The sequence below is a fragment of the Polistes dominula genome, unplaced genomic scaffold (assembly GCF_049000335.1).
Source record: "Polistes dominula isolate Pdom_NZ unplaced genomic scaffold, Pdom_raw_medaka contig_25, whole genome shotgun sequence".
In the NCBI taxonomy this organism is placed as follows: domain Eukaryota; kingdom Metazoa; phylum Arthropoda; class Insecta; order Hymenoptera; family Vespidae; genus Polistes; species Polistes dominula.
In genome coordinates this window covers 2,131,076-2,157,006 of record NW_028301094.1, presented here as the reverse complement: position 1 = coordinate 2,157,006, position 25,931 = coordinate 2,131,076, and the positions used below count along the sequence as shown (strand labels likewise).

General features: G+C 28.5%; 1 protein-coding gene across 1 annotated transcript in view; it reads left to right on the top strand.

Annotated features, from left to right (window-relative positions):
* Nucleotides 1-25,445, top strand: part of orb2 (cytoplasmic polyadenylation element-binding protein orb2) — a 182,856-nt gene extending 157,411 nt beyond the window's left edge. The window contains exon 8 of the mRNA XM_089176397.1: nucleotides 47-25,445. Within this exon, the coding sequence (XP_089032523.1) occupies nucleotides 47-163 (117 nt within the window). The 3' untranslated portion in view covers nucleotides 164-25,445. The remainder of the gene's footprint in view (nucleotides 1-46) is intronic.
* The last annotated feature ends 486 nt before the right edge of the window (nucleotides 25,446-25,931 follow it).

The window sequence follows — 25,931 nt, the reverse complement described above, 5'->3', positions numbered from 1 at the left end:
TTCATATTTCTTAGATAATAATTCATAATATTTTTATTTTTCGTAGTACTATTGCGAGCACTGTTGGGCGACGATTCATTCTCGACCAGGTCGAGAGTTCCACAAACCTCTGGTGAAAGAAGGTGCGGATCGGCCTCGACCCGTACCTTTCCGCTGGTGTTAACCCCCGCTGCGCTGTCCCTAATTGTCTCGCAGCCCTAGCTAATTAACTACCACTTCTACGAAAACCCACCCAACCCCCCCCTTCCCTAATACAATCCAAGGATCCACAATTCCCTTATTACTTACCTACAGCAACAGCAGTTTCGATCATCAACTTAACTCCTCCAACAAGATCCACAACTACCACCACCACCACCACCATTATTACTACCACCATCCACCGTTACTACAGCTCGATCGTCACTACTACCACTACTCCACTGCTACCACTATTGCTACTATTACTACTACTACTACTACTACTACTACTACTATTACTACTACTACTACTACTATTACTACTACTACTACTCTACTACTACTACTACTACCACAACTACTATTCTACTACATCTTAAAATACTACTCCACTGCTACTTCAAGTACTTCAAGAACGAGGAACGAAGAGAAGATGAAGGAAACCGTCGCTGTTTTAATAATAACCGATGCCACTTCCGGCGTTGCTTCCGACCTCTGAGACACACCTCGCTGGCTGCACGTCTACTCTACGCATGGCGAATTAAAAAAAAAAAATAAAAAACCCAACCCAGGTTATTTGTTGCACTTTGTCCTGGAAAATAAAAATGAACTTTCGTCGGACGACACGGATTAACGTCGTTAAACGGGGAGAAACATCATCTACGCGGGACGGGGATGTGATTGGATGATAGAATATAAGATAGCGAGCGAGTAAGAGAAAGATAGCGAATGAACGAACGAAAGAGAGAGAGAGAGAGAGAGAAAACGAGGATTACGAATTTTTTCAGTGTATTCGATAGCGATATGTATAATCCAGTTTTCACTGTAAAATGCAAACTTGTTCTGTCCGAGGATCGAGTATCGTAGTTACCGCTTTCGATAATAGAAAAACAAAAACAAAAAGAGAAAGAGAGAAAGAGAGAGAGAGAGAGGATCGAATGACATCGATAAAAGAGTATGAAGAGAAAGGATGATCAAATTTTAACTTCAATATTCTTCGTCGGTTGCTTTTTTTTAAAAAAGGAAAAACACTTTCGAATGTCCCACCATCTTTCACTCACTCTCTCTCTTTCTCTCTTTTTGTTTCTTACTTTGTATCTCTATTTCTTTCAACATTTTGTTTTTCTTCTTCTTCTTCTTCTGCTTCTTCTTCTTCTTCTATTTCTTTCTCTCTTTCGTGTCTCATACTTTTTAAAATGAGATATTGTCCGATTTCTTTTTTTTTTTCGAATCATGTGAAAACAATAAGTTTGTTTGATTAGTTTAATTGTTTTAGTAATGTAGAAAAAGAAAATGTATTTTTTTTTTTTTTTTTTTTTTTTTTATATATCCCACGGATAAGTGCAATAAAATTAGGTTTTTTTGCTGTAGGCGTGTACCTGATCTATCCATGAAAGAAATAGAAATAGAGAGAATGAGAGAGAGAGAGAGAGAGAGAGAGAGGGAGACAGTGGAAGGGGGGTTGAAAGAGAGTGAGTGAGAAAGTAAGAGATCGGAAACGACGCGGAACCGCGAATGTTGCTGGTTTAAAAAATAAACACATACACACACAAACACACATACTCGGAAGAGAAAGAGAGAGAGAGAAGAGGATATATTTATATATTTAATTATATAAATATGACGTATGACGTATGACGTAAAATTGAGAGACACGAAACGGAGAAGGGATAGAGGATTGAACACAAATAAACATAAAATAAAAGAAAATTAAATAATTAAATAAATAAATAAAAGAAAGAGGACAGCGCACGTGCGAATGGATGACAAAAACAATTGATGATTGATGATGACGATGATGATGATGATGATGATGACGATTTTTGGGATTCGACGAACTGTTCTCGCAAATCGGATGTTGAATTTAATCAATTACGATAATAATGGGGTATAAAATGCAAAATGAAAAAAAAAAAAAAGAACATAACGAACCGTGCTTCAAACTGCTTTATATTAGATAATTCTCGGTATCACAAAAAACAAATCAGAAAACAAACAAACAAACAAACAAACAATTAAACAATAACAACATTAACAACAAAAACTTTAACACCTTATACGCAGGTCACACAGTTTTCTAGCTCTTAAGGACTCTTATTAAAAATAAAAAAAATAAATAAATAATAATAATAATAATATGTTAAATAGGTGCGTAATTGATATATACGCGTTTCTCACGTACGCGGCGCTCGTAAATAAAAAAAAAAGAAAGAAAGAGAGAAAGAGAAAGAGAGAGAGAGAGAGAGAGAGAAAGAGTGATGGACTTTTTGATGAAAGAGATGATTTTTTTACTAATTAAATTATTTGAATGATCGATCGAAAATTAGGAATGGCACAAGTATAATTATATAGTAGAATGAAATAATACGAATAAAAGAGAAAAAGAGAGAAAGTGTAAGAGAGAGAGAGAGAGAGAGTGAGAGAGTGAGAGAGTGAGAGAATGAATAGTAAAAACGTAGGAAGAATGAACAACAACAAAAACAACAACAAAATAGCAATGAAAATTAAACGAGAATGATTTTATGGGATAGGACGATTATGGTGAAAAAAAATGGGGATGTGATGACTATAGTGAAAAATTCAACTTTTTGTTATTATTTTTCTTCATCGTTTCTTATTTAAATAAATTATCAAGAGAGTGAGAGAGAGAGAGAGAGAGAGAGAGAGACTTCAGTCAGGTTTTAACAAAACAAAAAAATTAATTCTCAGCAAATACTTTTAATACATCAGTCAAATATTAGGGGTAAGGGGGTAGATTTTTTCATTGCAACTATGACTTTTGTTTAATTCTTGATTATTTTTTTTTCTAATTGTATGATACTACAAACTCTCTCTCTCTCTCTCACTCTTGTAGGTTAGAAAGAGATCGATCGGGTTTTATCAAAAATCAAATATTAGAACACGATAAATACAAGAATCCGTAGAAATGTTTAGGATAGGGTGAAAAGGGGGAGAAAATCGGGTTATAGGAGGAGGAGGAGGAGGTCACTTGAATCCTTCTTACGTCCTCGTTAGAAAAATAAAAAAAAAAAAGAAAGAGAGGACAATGTGAGTGATTAGGATGCGACCTTGAAACATCCTGGTGCGATCCTCGGAAGTTTGTACAAACTTAAAACGACGTATGCATGTATAGTATATTTAAATATTATACATAGTGAGAAGAAAAAAAAAAAGAGCGGAAACTCTTATCCTACACATACACACACACACACACACACACATTTACTCATATACAGGTACACACATTTACATACAAGCATATACACTCACAGTATAAGCTAATAATCTATGATACGAAGATAAAGATAAAGATGAAGATGAAGGTGAGGATGAAAAATAAATGGAGGTAGATTTTTGTACAGTTTTATGGTGAGATCACTTTGATATCAATTAGTTAGCGCCATTTTGTCGGGAAATATTGTAGCAATTTTATCACTTTCTTACAGCAATATATTCTCGTCTCGCACTTTTTCCAAAACGAGGATCCTCACCCGGACATTACGAATGATATTGTTTCTCGAATGGTCTCAGCTTAATCATAACTTTTGTCCTCTCGTAATGGAACAGAAGAATAAACAAAAAAAAGATCAAGGTCATTTGGGTATCCCTCGATAATACTAGTGTGTTTCTTCGTTTTAATAATACACCCAAATTTATATCCTATTTCGATGTTCGAACGAAACAAACAAACAAACAAAGCCAGCAAAACAACATTGAATGAGAGTAAAACGATTCATCAATTAGCTCGAACTCGATCACACGGGATAAAGAAAAGTGAATTGAGAAGAAGAAGAAGAAGAAGAAGAAGAAGAAGAAGAAGAAATCTTGAAATACAAGAGTGTGTGTATATAAGTGGATAATTACAAAGAAACGGTATACGTCGAGCATGTTACGCCATTTTTTAATGTGTGATCTGCTTTCATAGGACGAACGTTTCTGTACGTATGTAGTAGCAGTCGACAAAAAACAACAACAACAACAATAATAATAATATAATAATAATAATAATAATAATAATAACAACTAAGTAATAAGAATAATACAGTCACATAGTTAACCTCGCACGACTACGACGATGATGTGTAGGAGAAGAATGAAAATGATTAAATGAAATAAAAGAGGGGTAGTTTTCCAGAAAAGAAACGAAAGAAACACCTGTTCACATTAAATACATTACATACACTTACACATATATATACGTATATCAGGTTCAATAATTCATATAATACATTCAGAGATACAATACGAAATATACGCAATTTGCAGCAACATTACACATACAAAGGAAAATAAATCACACGCATATACGATGAAGTATATTTAATACATTATGATGTGTTACGTATACTAATGTGACTGATTAATACGTTGCGTACGAATTATGAAAAATAACACGGATAAGAAAATGATTAAGAGAGAGAAAGAGAGAGAGAGAGAGAGAGAGAGAAAGAGAGAGGTAAATGCGAAAACGATAAGTATCTATATATATACACATACAACTATTTTTTTGGGCAATTTTATATACATACTTATCGCACACGTAGACAAAAATTTAGGTGGCGTTTAGAAAAATGCTGCGTAAGGAAGAAAAATAAAAAAAAAAAAAAAATAATAAAACTCACACAAACGCTCGAAGGACGCAATCATTAAAATAAAAACGAGGGAAACAAATTAAAAGTAAAAAGTAAAAGTAAAAGTAAAAGTAAAATAAATAAATAAATAAATGAATAAATAAATAAATGGATGAATGAAAAAAAAAAAAAGAAAAAGGTAAAGGTAATTTTGAAAAAAGGGTAATTTTGACGACGATTGATGACGATGACGAGACCCTTCCGTCCTTTCGTTGACATTTTCAAAATTCTCGCGAACTTTTAATCCCTTATGCGAGATTATATGCATTCGTATTTAAAATGCAATGATGATGATGATGAATGATGATGAATCATTGGCAGTGACAAAAATATGAATAATAGAGAGAAAGAACTGAGATATAATAGGAAAAGGACAAAAAATTTAGGAAAAAAGAAAACGAAGGACACATAACAAAAAAAAAACGATTACGACTTATATATATATATATATATGATTTGTATTGTTTAAACAATATTCTATAAAAAAAAGAAGAAGAAAAGAGAGGGGGAAAACCGAGTAAGTTTTTTTTTTCGCTCGTCGCGAGCTATTATTGGATTGAAATGGGATAAAAGAAGAAGAGGAAAAAAAAACGAAAAAAAAAAAAATAAATAAAATGAGAGACGGTAAAATAAAATTAGAAAAGGACGTAAACGAAAAATTAACGAGAAAGAGAGAGAGAGAGAGAGAGAGAGAAAGAGAGATAATCGACGAGCGTTAGTTAGTGCAATTTTAAACCCGTTGCCAGACCGTTCTGAGCGATAAATGAATAAAAAAAAAAATAAAAAAAGAAAAAGAGGAGAAAGAAAGAGTGCAGGGGACTCGGGGGCGGGGGGAGGGGAATACGAAAGAATTAATCCAAGCGGTTATTAATATCCCCCGAAAAGGATTAAATTAAATAATTAAATGCCGCAAAAATCGCCATTGTGCGTGCATCTCGAGAGAAACCACAGTGGGGGGAGGGGGGAGGGGAATAAAAAATATGAAAGAATAAACAAAACAAAACAAAAAAAACAAATAAAAACTTCGTAGCAAAGGATAGGAATAAGGATATAAACAAAAGATATAGAAAAAAAATGAGTAGAAGGAAGAGAAGAAGGAAGAAGAGAAGAATGAGGGGCAAATGGGACGGGGGGGGGGTACATAGCAAAGGACTTTTCGAGTGCACCCAAGGGTAGCGCGGATAAGTTTATACAAAAGATAAAAGAAAAAAAAATAAAATGAGAAAAATCACACGTACACATACATACATACATATATATATATATACACACACACACACACGCTGTATGACCGCGTCAAAAAAAATGCGTATCCCATAAGTGACGTTGCGTGCGGTTGTTTAAAACCGTATAAGTGTCCACGATACACATAATACGTTCGATATAAGGATCGCGACGTGTGATTCGTACGCGTGTTAGGTCCAAATTTTTCATCCCACAAAATATTACGAGCACGTATAAGTAAAGTATGCGCTAAAATTGTGCGCGCACAATAAGCGCTCCCCACATATGCTCGTAAATTATAAAAAGAAAAAAAAACAATACATTAAACACACATACATTTTTACACTTAAATAATTAATACACTAACATATACACGTTTCTTCGTGAAATACCATATATAAATGTATACATACATACATGTACACAGATACAACACAAACACACACACACATACATACATACATACACACAAGACTCCCATCGATCGATATAATTGTAGAAAAACTTATGTAGGTACCAATTTACCTAAATCAATTGATAATTAAAAATATATATTGATATACATATTATATATATATAAATATATATATTATATAGAGAGTAGTATTGTTCCAAGTTCTTGAGAAGCGAGCCCTTGAAACATTGAGGACCGAGAGGCCGATTTTTCTAGATAAATTTTTCTAATGTTTAAAAAGAACGAGAGAGAGAGAGAGAGAGAGAGCTGCTCGGATCGCGGAGAGTAACCCTTTTGATCCCGCCGAAGCGGCCCCTACGTAAAAACATACATACACTAATACATACATACGTACATATACGTGATAACATACTCTCACGTTTATGTAGAACACACATATACACACATACAGTTACACACACGCACATTAGGTGAATAAAAGTCAAAGGGAGAGATTAAACAGTAGCATAGTAAATTTGATAAATGAAAGAGAGAAAGAGAGAGAGAGATTGAGAAAGATTGAGAGAGAAAGAGAGATTGTGAGAGATTGAAAGAGAGAGAGAGAGAGAGAGAGAGAGAGAGAGAGAGGGTAGGAAAGTAATAGAGTCGATGTTATTCGCATCATTTTTTCACGTAATCGACGTAATTAAAACAATCGTGTCCTTTGAATATGAATGTTCTTATGATGAAAAAAAAAAAACCTACCTAAACTAAACTAAATAAGTGTTCGATTTACGCGTCTCTCTATTGTACGTAAGAAAAAATATTGCGAAAAAAAGTATGTGAAGAAAAATAATGGTAAAATAATAATAATAATAATTAATTAATTAATTATAATGATCGTTTTGCATATCGCGACGTAGCGAAATTATTTATTAAAAAAAAAAAAAACAAACAAACAAAAACGATTTCGCACAATTGTCGCGTCGTCAACGATTATTATATACATAATTGTACTTTCTATCTAATCCCAATTTTTAACAATTTTTTGTCTTTGTTCTCCTCTTTTTCTAATTTGGTTACTTTTTTTTTCTTTTTTTTTCTTTTTTTATTCTCTCGTATCATCTCGTTTCTTTCGTTTTTTTATTTTATTTGTATTTTTTTTATTTCACGCGTTGCAATCAATCCTTTTTCGGACGAAACAAAAAAAAAGAAAAAAAAAGCAAGCAGCATACAAGCGTTGTGAGTAAATAGGAAATAGATATAAAAAAAAAAAAACGCAAAAAAAAAAAAGCAAAGAAGAAAATTCGTGACAATTTTTACACGTCTCTACTACGTTTAATGAAAAATACACGATTTACATACACATTACATACACATTATACATACACATAATACACTAAGAGAGAGGCTCAGTCACACGTCCTTTATAAAAGCATGGCGCGAGTAAAAAAAAAAAGATCCGCATTTTCCATGAAGAGTTTTTCTTTCGTTTCAAAGTTTGCCAGTGTAAACGAAATATAGCAAGCAAAAAAAAAGCAAAAAAAAAAAAAAGAAAAGAAAAGGGAAAAAAGAATTTAAGGACATCAAATAATAGTAATAAATAAATATGTTAAGTGTGATTCTTCAAGCCACTTGTAATACGTGTGATAAAGCATAATATATATATATATGTATATATTTATATATATACATATACATATACATAACATATATATATACGTATACATGTATGTATATACATATATATATATATATATACCTATATATAAAGTACTAATATATAATTGATAATAACGATTAAAATATCTAATATATTGTGAAAGACCTGATAGAAATGGGGCAATGTAATTGGGGATTTTTTTTGTTTTTTTTTTTTTAAATATAGCGAGAAAGAGAGAGAGAGAGAGATAGAGAGAGAGAGAGAGAAAACACATACGCGAATCGACAGTGTGCGAATTTGAAATGGTATGAAAGGAAATGTCCTATGCGTGTGTATGTGTGCGAGAATAAGGATTTAGTAGCATAATAATAATATGGCGTGATAATTAAAAGAAAAATGGCGTAAGAAAGTGAAAACAGCAAATAATACGTGGATATTGATTAATGATTATTATTATTATTATTATACACATATTATTACCATAATAATGGCGATGTTCGATGATCGTGCTACGAAATAGCAAATGTGACTTTTACGAAATTCGCGTATGTATATATATATATACATACATTCGTATATAAATGAAAATCAAACATACATATATATGTATATATATATATATACTTATATATGTATTATATATTATATGTATTTCTACATATTTATATATACCTATATATGTATTATATTATATGTATGTATGTATGTATGTTATAAACATCATAGAAAAGGATACATAAAAAATATACACTTATACACATACATACACACGCGCGTACACATACATACGTAGAGATAACACTGTCGTTCGATTAATGCATGCGTGTAACGAGAAGAAGTAAACAAAATAATGCAATGAAGTTTTGAAAGAATGAAGGGAGGATGGTCAAAGTAGAGAATGAGGATAGGGTGAAAGAGAGAGAAAGAGAGAAAGAGAAAGAGAAAGAGAGAGAGAGAGAGAGAGTGTGTAATGTGATAAGAGGAAAGATGTGAGAAGAACGAGTAACAATGGTAGTCATTTATGATAGATTGTATTTTTCAGTGTTGAAAAGTTTTTTATACCGCTGTTATATTCTTGTCTAAATATCTTAGTTCAGAGAAATTACGTAAGTGTTGCGGCGAAATACGCGGCCGAAGTATGTGAGAGTGTAATTTTTAAAGTAATGAAGAAAGAGTGAGAGAGAGAGAGAAAGAGAGAGAGAGAAAGTGAATGTTAGAATGTATGTATGTATGTATGTGTGAGTCATGAGTGTATGTGCAAGAAATAATGAAGGAAGTAAGAATGATAAGTGAATATTGGATAAGAAATATATAAAATATTTGTCGTCAATCATCTAATTTTTGAGACGTCAATATATTTTCTGTGCGTGCGACTTTTTTGCGAATTTAGAAAGAAAAAAGAAAAAGAAAAAAGAAAAATAGTAAAGATCGTCAAACGAGTTATCTTTCGATCCGGTGTATTTTTTGATTAATTCTTTTTTTCTTCTTTTTTTTTTTTTTTTTTAAACAATATGTCGCATAATCGGTGGTGTCTTATATTTATTGTAAAGTGAGAAAAGAAAAAAAAAAAACAAACCACGTGTCAGAAAAACGTGACGAAAAGTGTTGCATGAACACTTTTCGTATACGTGTGCATGTAATACGGGTGTGTGTGTATCTGCTACGAATTCGTAAGAAAGAAAGAGATAAAGAGAGAGAGAGAGAGAGTAAGAGAGAGAGAGAGAGAGAATGAGAGAATGAGAGAGAAACAAAAATATATAAACTTTAATCATAAGTAATGCAAATGATAAGGAAAGAAAGAAAGAAAAAAAAATTGAAATAAAAATAAACAAACGTGCGCGTACGTACGTAAAAAAACTTCTAGCAAAGAAAAAAAAATAATAATAATAATACAGGAGAGCTCGTAACCGTGTACACCTCCTGCTCACCCTCCGATGTACCGTTTTCCGAGGACGATTTAATTAATTTTTATTTTTTTAAATAAAGTTATTATTCTTATATTTCACATGGTAGATACTATTTTAGTGTTTATAATATATATATACATATATATATATATATATATACAAAAATGTATATATATATATATAAATATTTGCGTATAAAATTTATAATATATATACATGTATATATATATATATATATATATATATATACATTTATTATATATATGTATATACATATGTGTATATACATAATATATATATATATATTCGTACACAGAAACACACAAGCGAAAGAGAGAAAGAGAGAGAGAGAGAGAGAGAAAGAAGAAGAAGAAAGGTAGTACACACGCGTACACGCGCGCGCGTTTATAAAAAATAATTTACACACGCGTAATTTTATATATTAGTTGAAAGAAATAATATTATTATTATCTTTTTTTTTCTGTTTTTTTTTTCTATTTTTAATTTTATTATTATTATTATTATTATTATTATTATTTTTTGATTTAATTTTATTTTTTTACTATTGCAACAAGCGAAAATAGGGACGAGCCTCATTTTGTTTAAATTTCGAGAACGTCGGATGAGAGAGTGAGAGAGAGAGAGAGAGAGAGAATAGTGAGAAACACAACATAGCCGACTATCCAATAAAAATCGGCTATTGAATTTTGTATATTTTTAATCCTTTCATGGGTCCTAATGCACCTTACACCCACTTCGACGATCTCGAAATTTCTAAGGACGAAGGACCCTCCAATGAAAAAAAGGGGTTCGGAAAGCTAGAAGAAGATAAAATCAACAACAATAATAATAATAATAATAATAATAATAATAATAAAAATATTAGCTTTCAAAATAATTTGATGTGCGTCCCTCTTTTCGCCGCCCTTTTTTCTACGATCCCTAAGTTAGTTTTTGTTTTTTTTTTTTTTTTATTTTGTATTTGTATTTTTATTTTATAATTTTTACGTTTACTCCAAAGACGTATTGCTATATATATATATATATTTTTTTTGCGTTAAGGTGTGTGTGTGTGTGTGTGTGTGTGCGTGCCTTTAAAATGAAAAAATAATAATTTTCTCCCAGTTTTTTATTTTTGTTTTATTATTATTTTTTTGGTTTTTCTCTTCCATATTCGCGTCGAATGAATTTGTTCAGATTTATTAGTTATGGTGTTAACTATATATATATATATATGTGCGTAATAATTGTGCTATAGTTTATTTTTTATTTTTATTTTTATTTCTTTTTTTATTATAGTTAACGGATGTGACGTCAACTATTAGTTCATAGAAAAATTAATTGTCTATAATTATATTAGTCACGATTTAATTACTATTATTATTATTATTATTATTATTATTATTATTATTATTATTATTATTATTATTATTATTATTAATATTATAATTATCTTTATTATCATTATTATAATTATTATTATTATTAATTATTATTAATTATTATTAATTATCATACAGAGATTTGCACGTACCAAAGAAAGCGAAGTTAGCTAACCAATAAGTGCACACGCGTAATACCAACGAATGCGCGCGCGCGTTCACGCGCATGTTTTGACAAACACACACAGCAGACAGTACACATTCGCGCGTCGTTGCACCATATATATATATATATATATAAAATAAAATGAAACAAATATTCATTAAATAATAATAATAATAAGTAGTCGAGGAAAGTAACGAGTTCGATCAATTAAATCGAGCCACGTACACACACACATATATATATATATATAGTTAGATGAAAGTAGTTCTCTTGTATTTTTTGTTTCTTTTTTATTATTATTATTATTATTATTATTATTATTATTATTATTATTATTATTATTATTATTATTATTATCTTTATTATTATAATATAATATTATTCATTTTATTAATATTAATATTAATATTAGTATTAAAATTATTTCTATCATATTACTATTGCTATTATTATTATTATTATTATTATTATTATTATTATTATTATTATTATTATTATTATTATTATTATTATTATAAATATTATAATTATTATTTTTTTAGATAGAAGAAAATGAGCTTGCAAATGAAATGCGAGTTTTGTAATACGATTTTTTTTTGTGAGTGCGTTTTTTGGAAGTAATTTTTTTTTTTTTTTTTTTAATTAGGTTTCTTTTTGATTCTTATTTTTTGTTTTTTTTTTCTTTGTTGGTTTTTCTTTTTACATTTATTTTCTTCTTTCCCTTTCTATTCTTCTCGAAGAAAGAAAGAGAAACACCGATCGAACGAGCACTAGCAAACGTGTATGAGAGAGAGAGAGAGAGAGAGAGTATGAGAGATAGATAAAATGAATTGAATGAGATAGAAAGAATGTGTGAATTAGTTCAATTTATACATATTAAAATAATAATAATAGTACATCGAGAGTTCGCTGGTTTTTTTTTTAATAACCAGCGTCCCACATTATAGGGAATTTTAGTAGGATTCGAATAAATAATAAAAAAAAAAAATTTAGACAAAATACGGTGTAAATGTGGTCATTAAAGACGGTAAGGTTTCTTTTAAAAAAAATTTCTTTTTTTTTCAATAATAACCATTATTATTATTATTATTATTAATATTATTATTATTTAATATAATTATAATGAATAAATATAATTGTAGTTACGGTGAAGAAAAGAAAAAGAAAAAAAAAAAAGAAAAAAAAATCACAGAAAGAAAACTGAGCGTGAACAGGGGGTGAGAATGTTGGGGGGGGAGAAAGGGGTAGGGGTTCTCGTCAATCATTCGTTACATTTTTCTTCTTTTTTTTTTTTTGTCTTCTTCTTTTTCTATATATACTTATGCACGTATGTTGCAGAAATAAAAATAAATGCTACTGCGTTAAACAAATAAGAGTCCATTGTGTAATTATATATATATATATATATACATATATATATACATATATATATAATATTAATATATTGATATACATATATATAGTGAGTATAAAAAAAAAAAGAATGTGAATAAAGTTTTATTACGACTTTATTAAAAATAAATAAGAAAAAAAAAAAAAAAGAAGCCGCTGGGAGTAGTGCAATGTTGATGATAAACGGACGATGATGATGAGTTAGAGAAAGAAAGAATGTGTGTGAGTGTAATAGTTAAATAAACAATCGAGAGAGAGAGAGAGAGAGAGAGAGAGAGAGAGTAAACGAATAATGGAACGATGAGCGAGAGAGAGAGAGAGAGAGAGAGAGAGAGACGAGTTTAATTCGAGTACTTTATAAAGGATCATGCATATATACATATACACGCGAAAGATTTAAATAAATTGTAATCTCGCACGTACATAATATAATAATAAAATAATAAATAAATAAAATAGAAAAGAAATAAACAAAAAAAAAAAGAAAAAAAAGAAATAAAACATCGTACAAGTACGTGCAAAATTCTTTTATACGTGTCTATGTATATATACGTACGTATAATTAATTTATAACACGGATTTATTTAGCACGGAGCTTTATACGTTTCTAAGTGTTCTTTTTTATATAAATCATTAATAATTGTCTCCTATTTTTCATTGTATTCACGGGGTTTGTCTCTATAACCAAAACCCAAAACCAACTATCATCATCCATCACCATTATCATCTCCACCACCATCATCACTATCATCAATATCACTGCAATCTATGCGTTTTTTTTTATAACGCAAGCGTGATTTTAATATTAACAAAATAGACATTTTTTTTTACTGTGAATATCTCAAAATAGACATTTCTTATTTCTAATTAAATTTTTTTTTATTTGATGAAGATAAAAAACCAAAATAATTGAAAGAGAAGTACATGGTTTTTTGAAAGAGAACAAAAATGGGATGAAGAATATAATTCAAAGTTTCTTTTGTTTTTTTTTTTTAAATTAATAATATGAATTATTATGTACTAGGATGAAAATGAATTCTTTGATCTTTTAATTGTTTTATATATATATACATATATGTAAATAATGATGCTGTAATTAACGTGAGTGCATATCTTGGAATGTTGTTTCCAAAAATCTATTTTATTTTTTTTTTTTTTTATGAAGATCATTTCTTTTTATTATTCTAAACGAAATTGTTTTTTATTTTTATACTTAACATCAGTTTCATTATTCGCGTACCCTTGTTAAACATAAAACAACTTAGCATTTTATTATTTTTGAATTTAATAAATAAAACACAAATTCTTAAACTCGAGGAGTAGCAGTTTTTAATTAAACGAAATAGAAAAAAGAAAGGAAGGATGTAATTGTTTTAAAAACGATTATTATTAATCATTAGAGTGTGTAGGTATCGATATACATATAGATATTATATATATTTAATATATATATATATAGAGTATGAAATAGGGGAAGGATTACCAGACGATCGATAAATCTCGTGCTCGAACGACAACGAGCCGAGTGGGTTCAACGTTTCTAGCCAATTTTTGCATGCTACCGATCTTTTTTAATCGTTCGTTTTTTCTAAATAATCAATTTATAATATAACAATTAATATATAAATGTGTATTATATATTCTATGCTTAGATAAAAGAGAAATAGTAAATTAATAAGTAAATTAATGAGTAAGAGGGAGAGAAGGTGAATGAGAGAGTGAGTGAGTGAGTAAGTAAATGAATGAATGAGTTATTGAATAAATAAGTGAATGAATAAGTGAGTGAGTAAGTAAGTGATTGAATGAATGAGTTAGTGAGTGATTGAATGAGTGATTGAGTAATTGAGTGATTGAGTGAATAAGTGAGTGAGTAAGTAAGTGATTGAATGAATGAGTTAGTGAGTGATTGAATGAGTGATTGAGTGATTGAATGAATGAGTGAGTGAGTGAGTGGATTAATGAGTTAATGAATGAGTGAATGGATTAATGAGTGAGTGAATGGATTAATGAGTGATTGAATGAGTGAATGAATAAGTAGGTGAATGAGTGAGAGAGAGAGAGAAAGAGAAAGTGAGTTAACGAGTGAATCAAATACATGTATGAAATGCATATATGAAATGCATGTATGAAATGCATGTATGAAATGCATGTATGAAATGCATGTATGGTATGTATGTATGAAATGCATGTATGATACGCATGTGTGAAAGAAAGAATGACAGAAAGAATAAAAAGTGCAAACGAGAGAAAGAAAGAGAGAAAGACATTTTTGTACACTCAATAAAAAATTCTTTAAGGAAAAGATAAACAAAAAGAAAACAGATTCACCTAAAAAAAAAAAAAAACAAGATGAAGAAGAAAAAATTAATAAAAAAAAAAAAAAAGAAGAACTAGAAATACAGATAATGGAAAAGAGGGGAGGAAAAAATGCGCATGCGCGCACGAAAACCTTTGAAATATTTTTGTTCAACCCTTATTGCGAATCGGTAAAGTAAATTGTCTTTGATAGAAAAACCGAACGAGAGTATTTTCATAAACATTCATCAAGATCATCAAATCAAGGTTAATATATAATATAATAGTAATAATTAAATTTATAATTAATTAATATTTTCAATATATCTTTCGAGGATTTTATTTGTTATTTTTTTTTTTCCTTTTTTTTCCCCATCCACTTCCGTCGTGTGCTCGACTTTTACGAGCGAGCTTGTTATTTCTTTAGAAAAAAAAAAAAAAATAATAATAATAAAAAGAAACAAAAAAAAAAGAAGTGAAAAAGATCCATAACTAAAATAATAATAATAATAATAATAATAATAATAATAATAATAATAATAATAAATATGCACACATACCTCGAGCATCGAACGAACAATTTTTTTAAACGGCGATTTAAAGATTTAAGAGAAACCAAGATAACAAACCAAAAAAAAAAGTGAAAAAAACACACAATTTTTTTAAAACAAACGATGAAATAATATTTTCGTATGTTGAAATAAAATATAGTCAAAAAATAAATTAATAAATAAATAAATAAATAAACAAATGGTTTAGGGATGAAAACGAATAGGTGAAAATGAATGAATAGACGGTGACGATTGGTAGAGGGGTGGCAGAAGGGTGCAAGAAATAAGAAAAAAAATACAACAGAATGAAAAGATTTCATTTTGACGAATGAGAGAGAAAGAAATAGAAAGAATGAAAGAGAGAAAGAGAGAGAGAGAGAGAGAGAGAGTAAGACAGTGAGAACAAATTTGAGAGAATGAGATAGAATGAGATAGAATGAGATAAGAATGTAGCAATAAAGAAACGTTTAATTAAACTAATATAAGGGGTTGAATGGATAAATTGAATTACAAATGAAAGAAGAAGAAGAAGAAGAGGAAGAAGAAGATTTGGGGATGAAGGATTTGGCAAATCTTGTGTGTGTAGGTTGTTGTACAGGGGATGGGATTAAGGGAAGGATTATTAACTTAGGAGTGCAAATTTTTTACCTTTTTCTAAAAAAAAAAAACAAAAAAAAACACACGACTTTTGAATTTAGGGCCTTCATCAATAAGACGAACTTCTATGAACTTCTATGAACTTCTATAAAACTCAATTTATAATATTTAAACAAAATAAAAAAAAAAAAAAAAGAAGAAGAAGAAGAAGAAATAGAATCTTCGAAAGTAGATGAAAATTTTACTGAAAGATTAGTTTAATAAATCGTTGTAAATCGTGAAAGAAAGATATTAATGTGTGAGTATAGTTAAAATGTGTATGAAAGAAAGTGAAAGAAAGCAAGAAAAACAAGTGAGAGAAAGAAAGAGAGAGAAAGTAAGAGAGAGAGAGAGAGAATATGCACGTGAGCAGAACGTTCAGAAAAGAAAATGAAATTAGCTTGAACAAATAAAAAGAGAAAAAAGAATAAGAGAGTGAGAGAGAGAGAGAGAGAGAGAGAGAGATGAAAGGGTGAAGGGTGTGAGAATGAGATAAAAAAAGAAACCGAAAAAAAAAGGGGGACAGAAGAATAATATTTTTTTTTTTTCTATTATTAGTATTGCAACAGACATTATTTTTTAGTGTGCATAACATGCAATATGCATACAAATTTCTATACACGTACAAACACATACACACATACATACATACACACAAGACATGCAATAAAACGTATTATTCCGTATAGATGAAAACCAATAACTGTGCAAAGTTGAAAAGGAAAAGATTTCAATAAACAAATTAATGAAAATAAAAGAAATACCAAAAAAAAAAAAAAAATAAAAAAGAAAGACGTATTTAATAAATGAATTAATTAATGAATCGTTCGTAATGTACTCGTATAATTATTATTATGATGATGATGATGATGATAATTATTGTCGGGGCTATAATAATAATAATAATAATAATAATAATAATAATAATAATAATGAAAAAAAAGTAATAAAAGGTAATTTTTCCTTCTCTTTGGTAGAATTAAATAACTTCAACGTATACATATATGTTCGATAACGTTGCCTTTTACGACTACTGATCTCTTCCTTCTTCTGTAATTAAAACATTAAAAAAGAAAAAAGAAAAAAAAAAACAAAAAAAAAATCTAATAAAAATGATTGACAAGTTTAAATGTAAAAGAAAGAGAAAGGGAAAGGAGAAAGGAGAAAGGAGAAAGAATAAGAAAGATAGAAAGAAAAGAAGAAAGAAATAAAATAATCACGTTATACTTGAGCTCCTTTTAAAATAATGCTTATAAAAATTATTATTATTAAAAAAAAGAAAAAAAAATCACACACATTAATAATAAAAAAAAAAAAAACAAAAACAAAAGTAACACCAGATAATAAGCAAATAATTAAAAATAAAAGAGAAACGAAAGGACACAATTCGTAAAAACTCGTTGATCTTGAAATAAGAAAATTAGTCGAATGATTTAACGCGTTTGAAGAAGAAAAAAAGAAAAAAGAAATAAACAAATTTTATTAAAAAATATTATTAAACTAAAAAGAAAAAAAGAAATCGAAATTAATCTAATCTTTTTGATGAATCATTATCGTTAGATCGATGTCAACGATTTAAAAAAAAAAATAATAATAATAACAATTAATAATAATAAAGATTATAATGATGATGATGATAATAATTATGAGAATATAAAGATAACAATAATAATAATTATTATTATAATATTATTAACATAACAATAATAAAAATATCTTTTTTTGATGTGACACAACAGATACGTCGAAGAAACGTGGAACATGAAAATGAAAATGAAAATGACGATAAAAAAAAAAAAACAAGACGATAATATATTCACATTCACACATACATACACGTACATACATACATACATACATACACAAAATGAAGAAAAAAAAAGTAAAAAAAAAGAAAAAAAAAGTTTTTGATAAACTTTTGATGTCGCGTTTTTCTCTGTCGCGTTGTTTCGCAAGAAGACTGTTTTGTCCACCGAACGTCTTTCTCTTATCCTAGATACGAGATATATTATCTATTAAATAATAGTTGATATTTTTGTTCTAGTTTCCTTTTTATACTATGGAAACAAATTTTTTTACATAGACAAATGTTAGATAATAAAATTAATAAAACATTTAACTTATGGTTATTATATATTATCGAATATACACGTATCCTATATATATATATATATATATATATATACTTACACTTCAAAAAAAAAAACAAAAATACATACACACACATATACACATATGCATAAGCATACAGAAACATATTTATATATAGTATATATATATATTACGTAAATATTATCTACTAGCAGCTTAAAACTACCTCTATTCAATGATTCACATAATTAGCCAATTTTTTCTTATTCTTTTTTTTTTTTCTTTTTTTTGTATATTTCCTTAACTTTGTTTTTTTAGGAACCTTTTTTTTAGTAGATATAACCAATAGTATTTATTTGTATGTATTATATTAAACAATACGCGTATATTTGTAATATTAATGTTCAATTAATATTAATGTTATTCATTCGAATAAAACAATGATATTGTTCGTATTAAAAAATGTCAAAAAAAAAATTCATCCATAGGGTGTAACATTTGTGAGAAATTTGGCTTATCTCTTATCACTATTTCTATTTAAAATAAACAATAAATAAATGAAATTTCTTACAAATGTTGAATTCGTTGGAATGAAATCAAACACATGTACACAAAATTTTTTAAATACGTGTATTGTATTATAATTAATATTATATATATATATTTAATAAATATAATTAATTATTATATAATATAAATATAATAATATATGAATATTATATAAATATAATTAAACATATATTGATATTATATATAATATTAATTATAATTATTATTATAATACGTGCAAAGAGAGTACTATTCATTTATTTTTATGATTATTAATATTATTATTATTATTATTAGAAAAATTCGTTGGCCTGAGCGAGAGGAAATATAAATAATAATAATAATAATATCGTAAAATAGATCCATGAATATTTCTTAAGCCTAACAACAGCTGTTAGTATATTATTATCTAATTATAGTAACGCAAAACACCGTTTGTATCACCGAAACCGTCAAACCGTGCAATTTGTAAATTTTATTAAATAAAATTAAACGCGAACGCTCTCGATATTAGAAAAAAAAAAAGAAAAAAAAATCAAGAAATGGAGTACGATTGACAGAAAGGAATGAATGATTGAATGACGAGATATAAGAAAAGAAAAAAATTAAACGAGTAAAAAATACAATTTTAAAATTGTTTAAGGCATAATCGTCAACGCGTTCTGACAAAAAAAAAAATTAATAAAAAATAAATAAATAAAAAAAAAAAAATACAATTTTTCTATACGAGCTGTTTATAATACTCGCGAATTATTTTTTATGCATTGACACGCAAATTTTTGTCTCACTTGCGTACACTCATTTTTTTTTCTATACACACACATACATATATATACATATATATATATATACTACACACAGAGATGATTATATTTTTTAAATAATAATAATAATAATAATATTAATAATAATGATAACAATGATAATAAAAAAAAAAAGCATAAAATACAGGAAACAATTTTTCCTTTTTTACCTTTTTTATCTTTCCAATTAAAAAACATCTGCGATTTTTGTTCTCTTTTTTTAATTTTTTTATCCTATACGATAGAATTTAGATCTTTTTTTTTGTATTTGTTTTTTTTCTTATACTTTTTTATTTATTTTTTTTTTGAAAAAAAAAAATCGTTTCGATTAAACGAAGATGATAAAAAAATAATTTGTTCACGAGCTCGTTATAGTAAACGAACCAAATTGCGATAGCGAATGAGCCTTAAATTTCGATGAATACGCGGTGTTAATTCGATTATTAGAAAAAAAAAAAAGATAGAATGAGAATGAAATGGATAAACAGAAAGAGAGAAAGAGAGAAAGAGAGAGAGAGAAAGAGAGCATAATTTCACTGTGATCGGCTATGCGAAAAAGCCAATACTGAAGCTTCGTAAAGAAATTTGAGAGGAGAGAATATTTTTCGATGATATTTAATTAAAACGATTACAAATTATTTTGATTTATAATAAAAATCATTAAAACAATGAAAAATGATTTTGATTGATGAGATAAAACAACATAAATCGTTGACAAAATGATTTTGATTTGAAATAAAAATTATAAATCATTGAGAAAATGATTTTGATTTGAGATTAAAAATCATACATCGTGGACTAAACGATTTTAATTTGAAATAAAAATTATAAATCATTGAGAAAATGATTTTGTATTTGAAATAAAAATCATAAAGCAATGAAAAATGATTTTGTTTTGAGAAAAAAATCATAAAACGTTGACAAAATGTGATTTTGATTTGAGATTAAAAATCATAAATCGTTGAGATAAATAATTTTCATTGATGAGAGATAAAAAATTATAAATTGTTAAAAAATTGTCTCTCTCTCTTTCTCTCTCTCTCTCTCTCTCTTGTAAACAAAAATTTTCTTTAACAATTTCGAACGCCCATGGTGAAAAAAAAGAAAAACAAATAAACGAGATTCGTTTCAAGTTTCGTCCAATAATATGCAACAACAAAATAAAACAAAAGCAAAACAAAAAATAAAAGAAAAAAAAAAAACTACGATTATTATTACGAACAAATCCTGATGATCGAGGAATTGACCGATCGGGGGATGATAACAGAAAAAAAAGGAGAAAAAAAATAAAACTAATTGGGTAAATCAAAAATCTGGGAATAACGGAAGACATGGGAAAATAGTTAAATCAAAAAGAAATTATAAGTGAAATCTTCAAAGAACTAAGTTTCGAGAGAATGAGATGAATACAAAATATCTGATGCAAGATAATTGTATTCTCTTCTTATTTAGTATCTTGACCGTTTCATCGCCTCCCACCGCTCCGTTACATAGCCGCCTACCGCTCCGTTACATAGCCGCCTACCGCTCCGTTACATAGCCGCCTACCGCTCCGTTACATAGCCGCCTACCGCTCCGTTACATCGCCGCCTACCGATCCGTTACACTTTTTCAAATCACACCTATTCTAAAGAAGTTTTCACTTCAAAAACCCGACCGTCATTCTTGGACCAGGAATTGTTCGTATAATAACTAATAAATTCTCTCTCTTTTTTTTTTCATAAAATAAAAGAAAAAAAAAACTAAAAAAAAACTAACAAAACAAGTAAAAAAAAAAAAAAATTGACGAAATCTTTGTAACACGAAACGTAGCCGTTAAACGATTGATAATCGTAGCTTTTAAAACTTAATTAGCCGAAATAATAATAATAATAATAATAACACAATATAATAGAGTTTATTTTTTGGTCGCTAGATATTGTTAAAAAAAAAAAAAAAAAAAAAATATTAAAACAAAAAAAATAACTGTAAGAACGAATGAGAAAGATAAAAAGAAAGAAAAAAGAGATGGAAAGAAATTTTTGAGAATCGGTCGGCTCACGCGAATTGTTTGAAAAAATATGCGCAAAAAACAGAAACAGAACAAATGTCAGAAAGAAAGAATGAGAAAGAAAGTATTCTGAAAATGTATGAAAAATGAAAGAGAAAGAGAGAGAAAGACAGAGGAATGTCAAAAACAAAATAAAAAAAGGTGCACAAAGGTGCAGTGCAAGTTGCGTTTAATCGAAACTAAAAATAAATTTAAAAAAAAATAATAATATCAATAATAATAATAATAATTATAATAATAATAATATTAATAATGATATTAATAACAATAAAAAAAAACGTATATACGTTATATATATATAAACGATAAAAGTAAATGTTTGTTATATAACGTGCATACGTGAATATTATTACATTATATACAATACATAGAAGCTAAAGTGTAACGTGGTTATAAGTATTAAACTGAAATAATACGTATAGCACTATATATACACGAATAGTGTGTGTATGTGTTGTGTAAGCTGCGTACTGCAATAGTGTCCCATGCAGTTGTTAAATATTCGAAAATAAGCTTCATCAGATATTATTATTTCAATGTATAGTTTTTACAATGTAATTTTTCCCCGTTTAGAAAGAAAGAAAATGAACGAACGAATGTAAGAGAATGAAGAGAGAGAGAGAGAGAGAATGAGTTGATGGTAAACGAAAATGGGATGAAATAAAATTAAATGAACACGTTCTATGCCACATGTACCATTTATGGTACACGTTAAACTTAGCCATTAGGCCACGTGTACCATAAATGGTACATGCAGCAGACATATTCATTCAATGCGCTGAAAATGCGTTGGTATTTTCAAAATGATTTGGCAGGGAACGTGTTAAATAAAAAAAAAATAAAAACAATATCAATGAAATCGAAGGAAATAAGAAATAAGAAAGAAAAAAATTAATGAATTATAGAAAAAAATAAGAAAACAAATTTTTCATCTAACGACAATTTCGTGATTATCATACTAATTGTAATGTTGTATATTCCCTTTTATTATTTTTTTATTTTTTCTAAGAAACACGAAAACACATTTAATCCAATCGAAAAGCTTCAAGTTTGGATGAAAAATTGTTTTATTTCTTTGAATTATTTTTATATTATTTCGTCTTCTCCGAAAGAGATACACGTGGTGTTTTCCGATTAATTAAAAAAAAAAAAGATAAAAAAAGAAAAGAAAGGGGTAAATGTGCAGTTGTGAAGATGCTAAGCTTCATTTTTTGTAATTTTTTTATATCGCCCAAATAATACTTAAGTCAAAATAATGTCAAATATCGTAGCTGTGAAACGTGCCAGTAAAAAAACTGTGCTAAGAAAGGGGGTGCAGATGATTGAATTAATAAAAAAAAAAAAGAAACAAATAGAAAAACAAATAAATAAAATATAAAACGAAAAATACCACGTAAGTAAAATCATTTTTCGAAGATTGAAAATTATCTTTTCTCATCTACCATTTTCTATTTTCCTCTATTCTTCTTTTCTCTGATCGAAATGAACGAAAGATTGTCCGAGTATAGGTGCATGCTCATGCGTATGTGTACGTATGTGTGTATGGATGTGTGTAGGATGTGTGCTACGTAAGAAAGAAGAAGAAAACAAAAAAACAAAATGAAACACATGATGATGATGATGATAATGATGATGATGATGATGATGATGATGATGTACAAGTGTGCATCGTAAATATGCTTGTGAACCTATGTAATTTTGATGATCGTACGTAAATGTAAATAAATAGTGACGAAATGATGCGAATGCCGAAAAATAAATGTAAAGGGAGAGAAGGAGAGTAAAATGCAAAAAAAAAAGGGACAAAAAGAAAACGAGATGTAAAAGAGGAGTAGAAAGAAAGGGAACGTTTTTGAAAGCCAATGTGAAAAAAGGGATGAAAAGAAATGAACATAAAAATTGGACAAAAATATGGAAAAGGGACGCAAACCATATATATATACACACACATATATATATTGTTGTTGTTGTTGTGAACTTTTCTCAATTTTTTTTCTAATTTTTCTTCTTTCTTTTATCCTTTTTTTCTGTTTCCTAACACCGAATAATATCACGATTCGTCGTCCCATTAAAAAAAAAAATGAATAAATTTGTGAGAAATCAATGGGAATGCGAAGAACAAATAAAAAATCAATTAAAATGGGATGGGAATGAACAAGGGGTTGAAAAAGAACATTTAACACTTAGCTGACCACACATGAGAACCATACGAGCTGTACGATTTCCACCATGCTTTAACAATCCAAACTAAATTGATGGATTTTATTATAGAAACAGTTCGTCAGTAGTAAACAAATCCTAAAAAAAAAAGGAAACTTGTTGTTAATGACAACATGGTAGATCTCCCCGATTGGTCAAGCACCGATTTATTTTAACACGTTAACCGCCACATGAATTCTTACGGAAATCTTCGTCAGGCCACTTGCAGCAAAACCAAAAGTTTGAGTAGTTGAACGTCAAGCACTAATGCCTGACATGGCCTGAAAGTGAAGTTCAGTGTCAGTCACTTATGACTGACGTGTCACTTAACGTGTTAAAATGGACAAATCTCCCCCAATCGGTCGGCCATTTACATTGAAACGGGGTGGATTTAGCTGATTGGTCAGCTAAGTGTTGAGAAAACGAACGTGATTTTTTTTCATGGCAAACAATGCATTCTTACACTGTCTCTCCCTCGTGCTCGAATAATATTGATGATGATAATGATGATGATGATAATGATGATGGTGATACGTGTATTATATTTAGAAAAAAAAAAGGAACAAAACCAAGAAAACCACAATGGATTAAGAAGAAGAAGAAGAAGAAGAAGAAAAAAAAAAGAAGAAAAAACAAAAATGTAATACAAGGTATAAGTAGCGTTGTACTTTCGTGCTCGTTTCTCAATCATCACACTATTATAATTACCCAAAAGTAATTTGTAATATGTAACTATTACTATTTTTATGAATTTTTGTACATTTTTCTAATTATTTTGTATAATAATCCTTAGCGGAGAGAATGGTCGATAAAAAGATATAAAAAAATGAAAAATGAAAAAAAAAAAAGAAAAAAAAATATCCGGGCACTCCGAACCTCCCCCCTTTAAAAAGTGTTCAAACGCGGATCTTAAATAAACATTAAAAAAAAAAAAAAAATAATAATAATAAAAAATAAAAAAAGAAAAGGAAAAAAAAATGAAGACACGAAGAGGAGAATTGAAAACATGCAAAAATGAATTAAAAAGAAAAAAAAATAACTAAAAGCGAAAAGAAAAGAAATAGTGAAAAACTTGTATGCGTGTGAGTGTGTTTGTGTGTGTGAGTGTATTTCGAAGGGGGTGAGAATGTATTATTTGTGAGGGGACTGAAGAATGCCATTCAAATGCTAATGTCTGAGTAAGAAAGAATAAACGAAAGGATGTTCGTACAATGAATACCTGTGAATGTGTGTAGTGTATGTGTGTGTTTGTGTGTGAGAGAGAGAGAGAGAGAGAAAGATATGACAGAAATGTAAAAAATCATATATCCAATTAAAATGACTTACCTTTGAGTGTAGTTTTACTAAAATCTAGGATTTGCCCTTAAATAGAATGAAAGAAAGAGAAAGAAAAAGAATATAATGTGCATACATAAAAACTTTTACAAATACACACACACACACACACACACATTATATAGTACACATATATATGCAATCTCACACAGTTTGTCTGCTTGTCCGTCTGATTATCTGTCTGTCTGTCTGCCTGTCTGTGTCGATTTGTCTGCTGCTCGTATTGTGGTTTTAATCCTCGGGGGAGGAAAGAGGTTATGTCTTTGAACCAAAAAAAAAACAAAAGAAAAAAAGAAAAGAAAAAAAAAAGAAAATTTAATAAAATCCTAAATGACGTTATTATAATTTCGATTATTTATATTATTGACAAAATGTGAACGTGTGTATGAATATTAAAATGATTTAACAATGGCGACTACTACTACTCAACGCGCGACAAAGATACTTAAATATTAAATGAAAATGACGTGTGTTGATTATTTT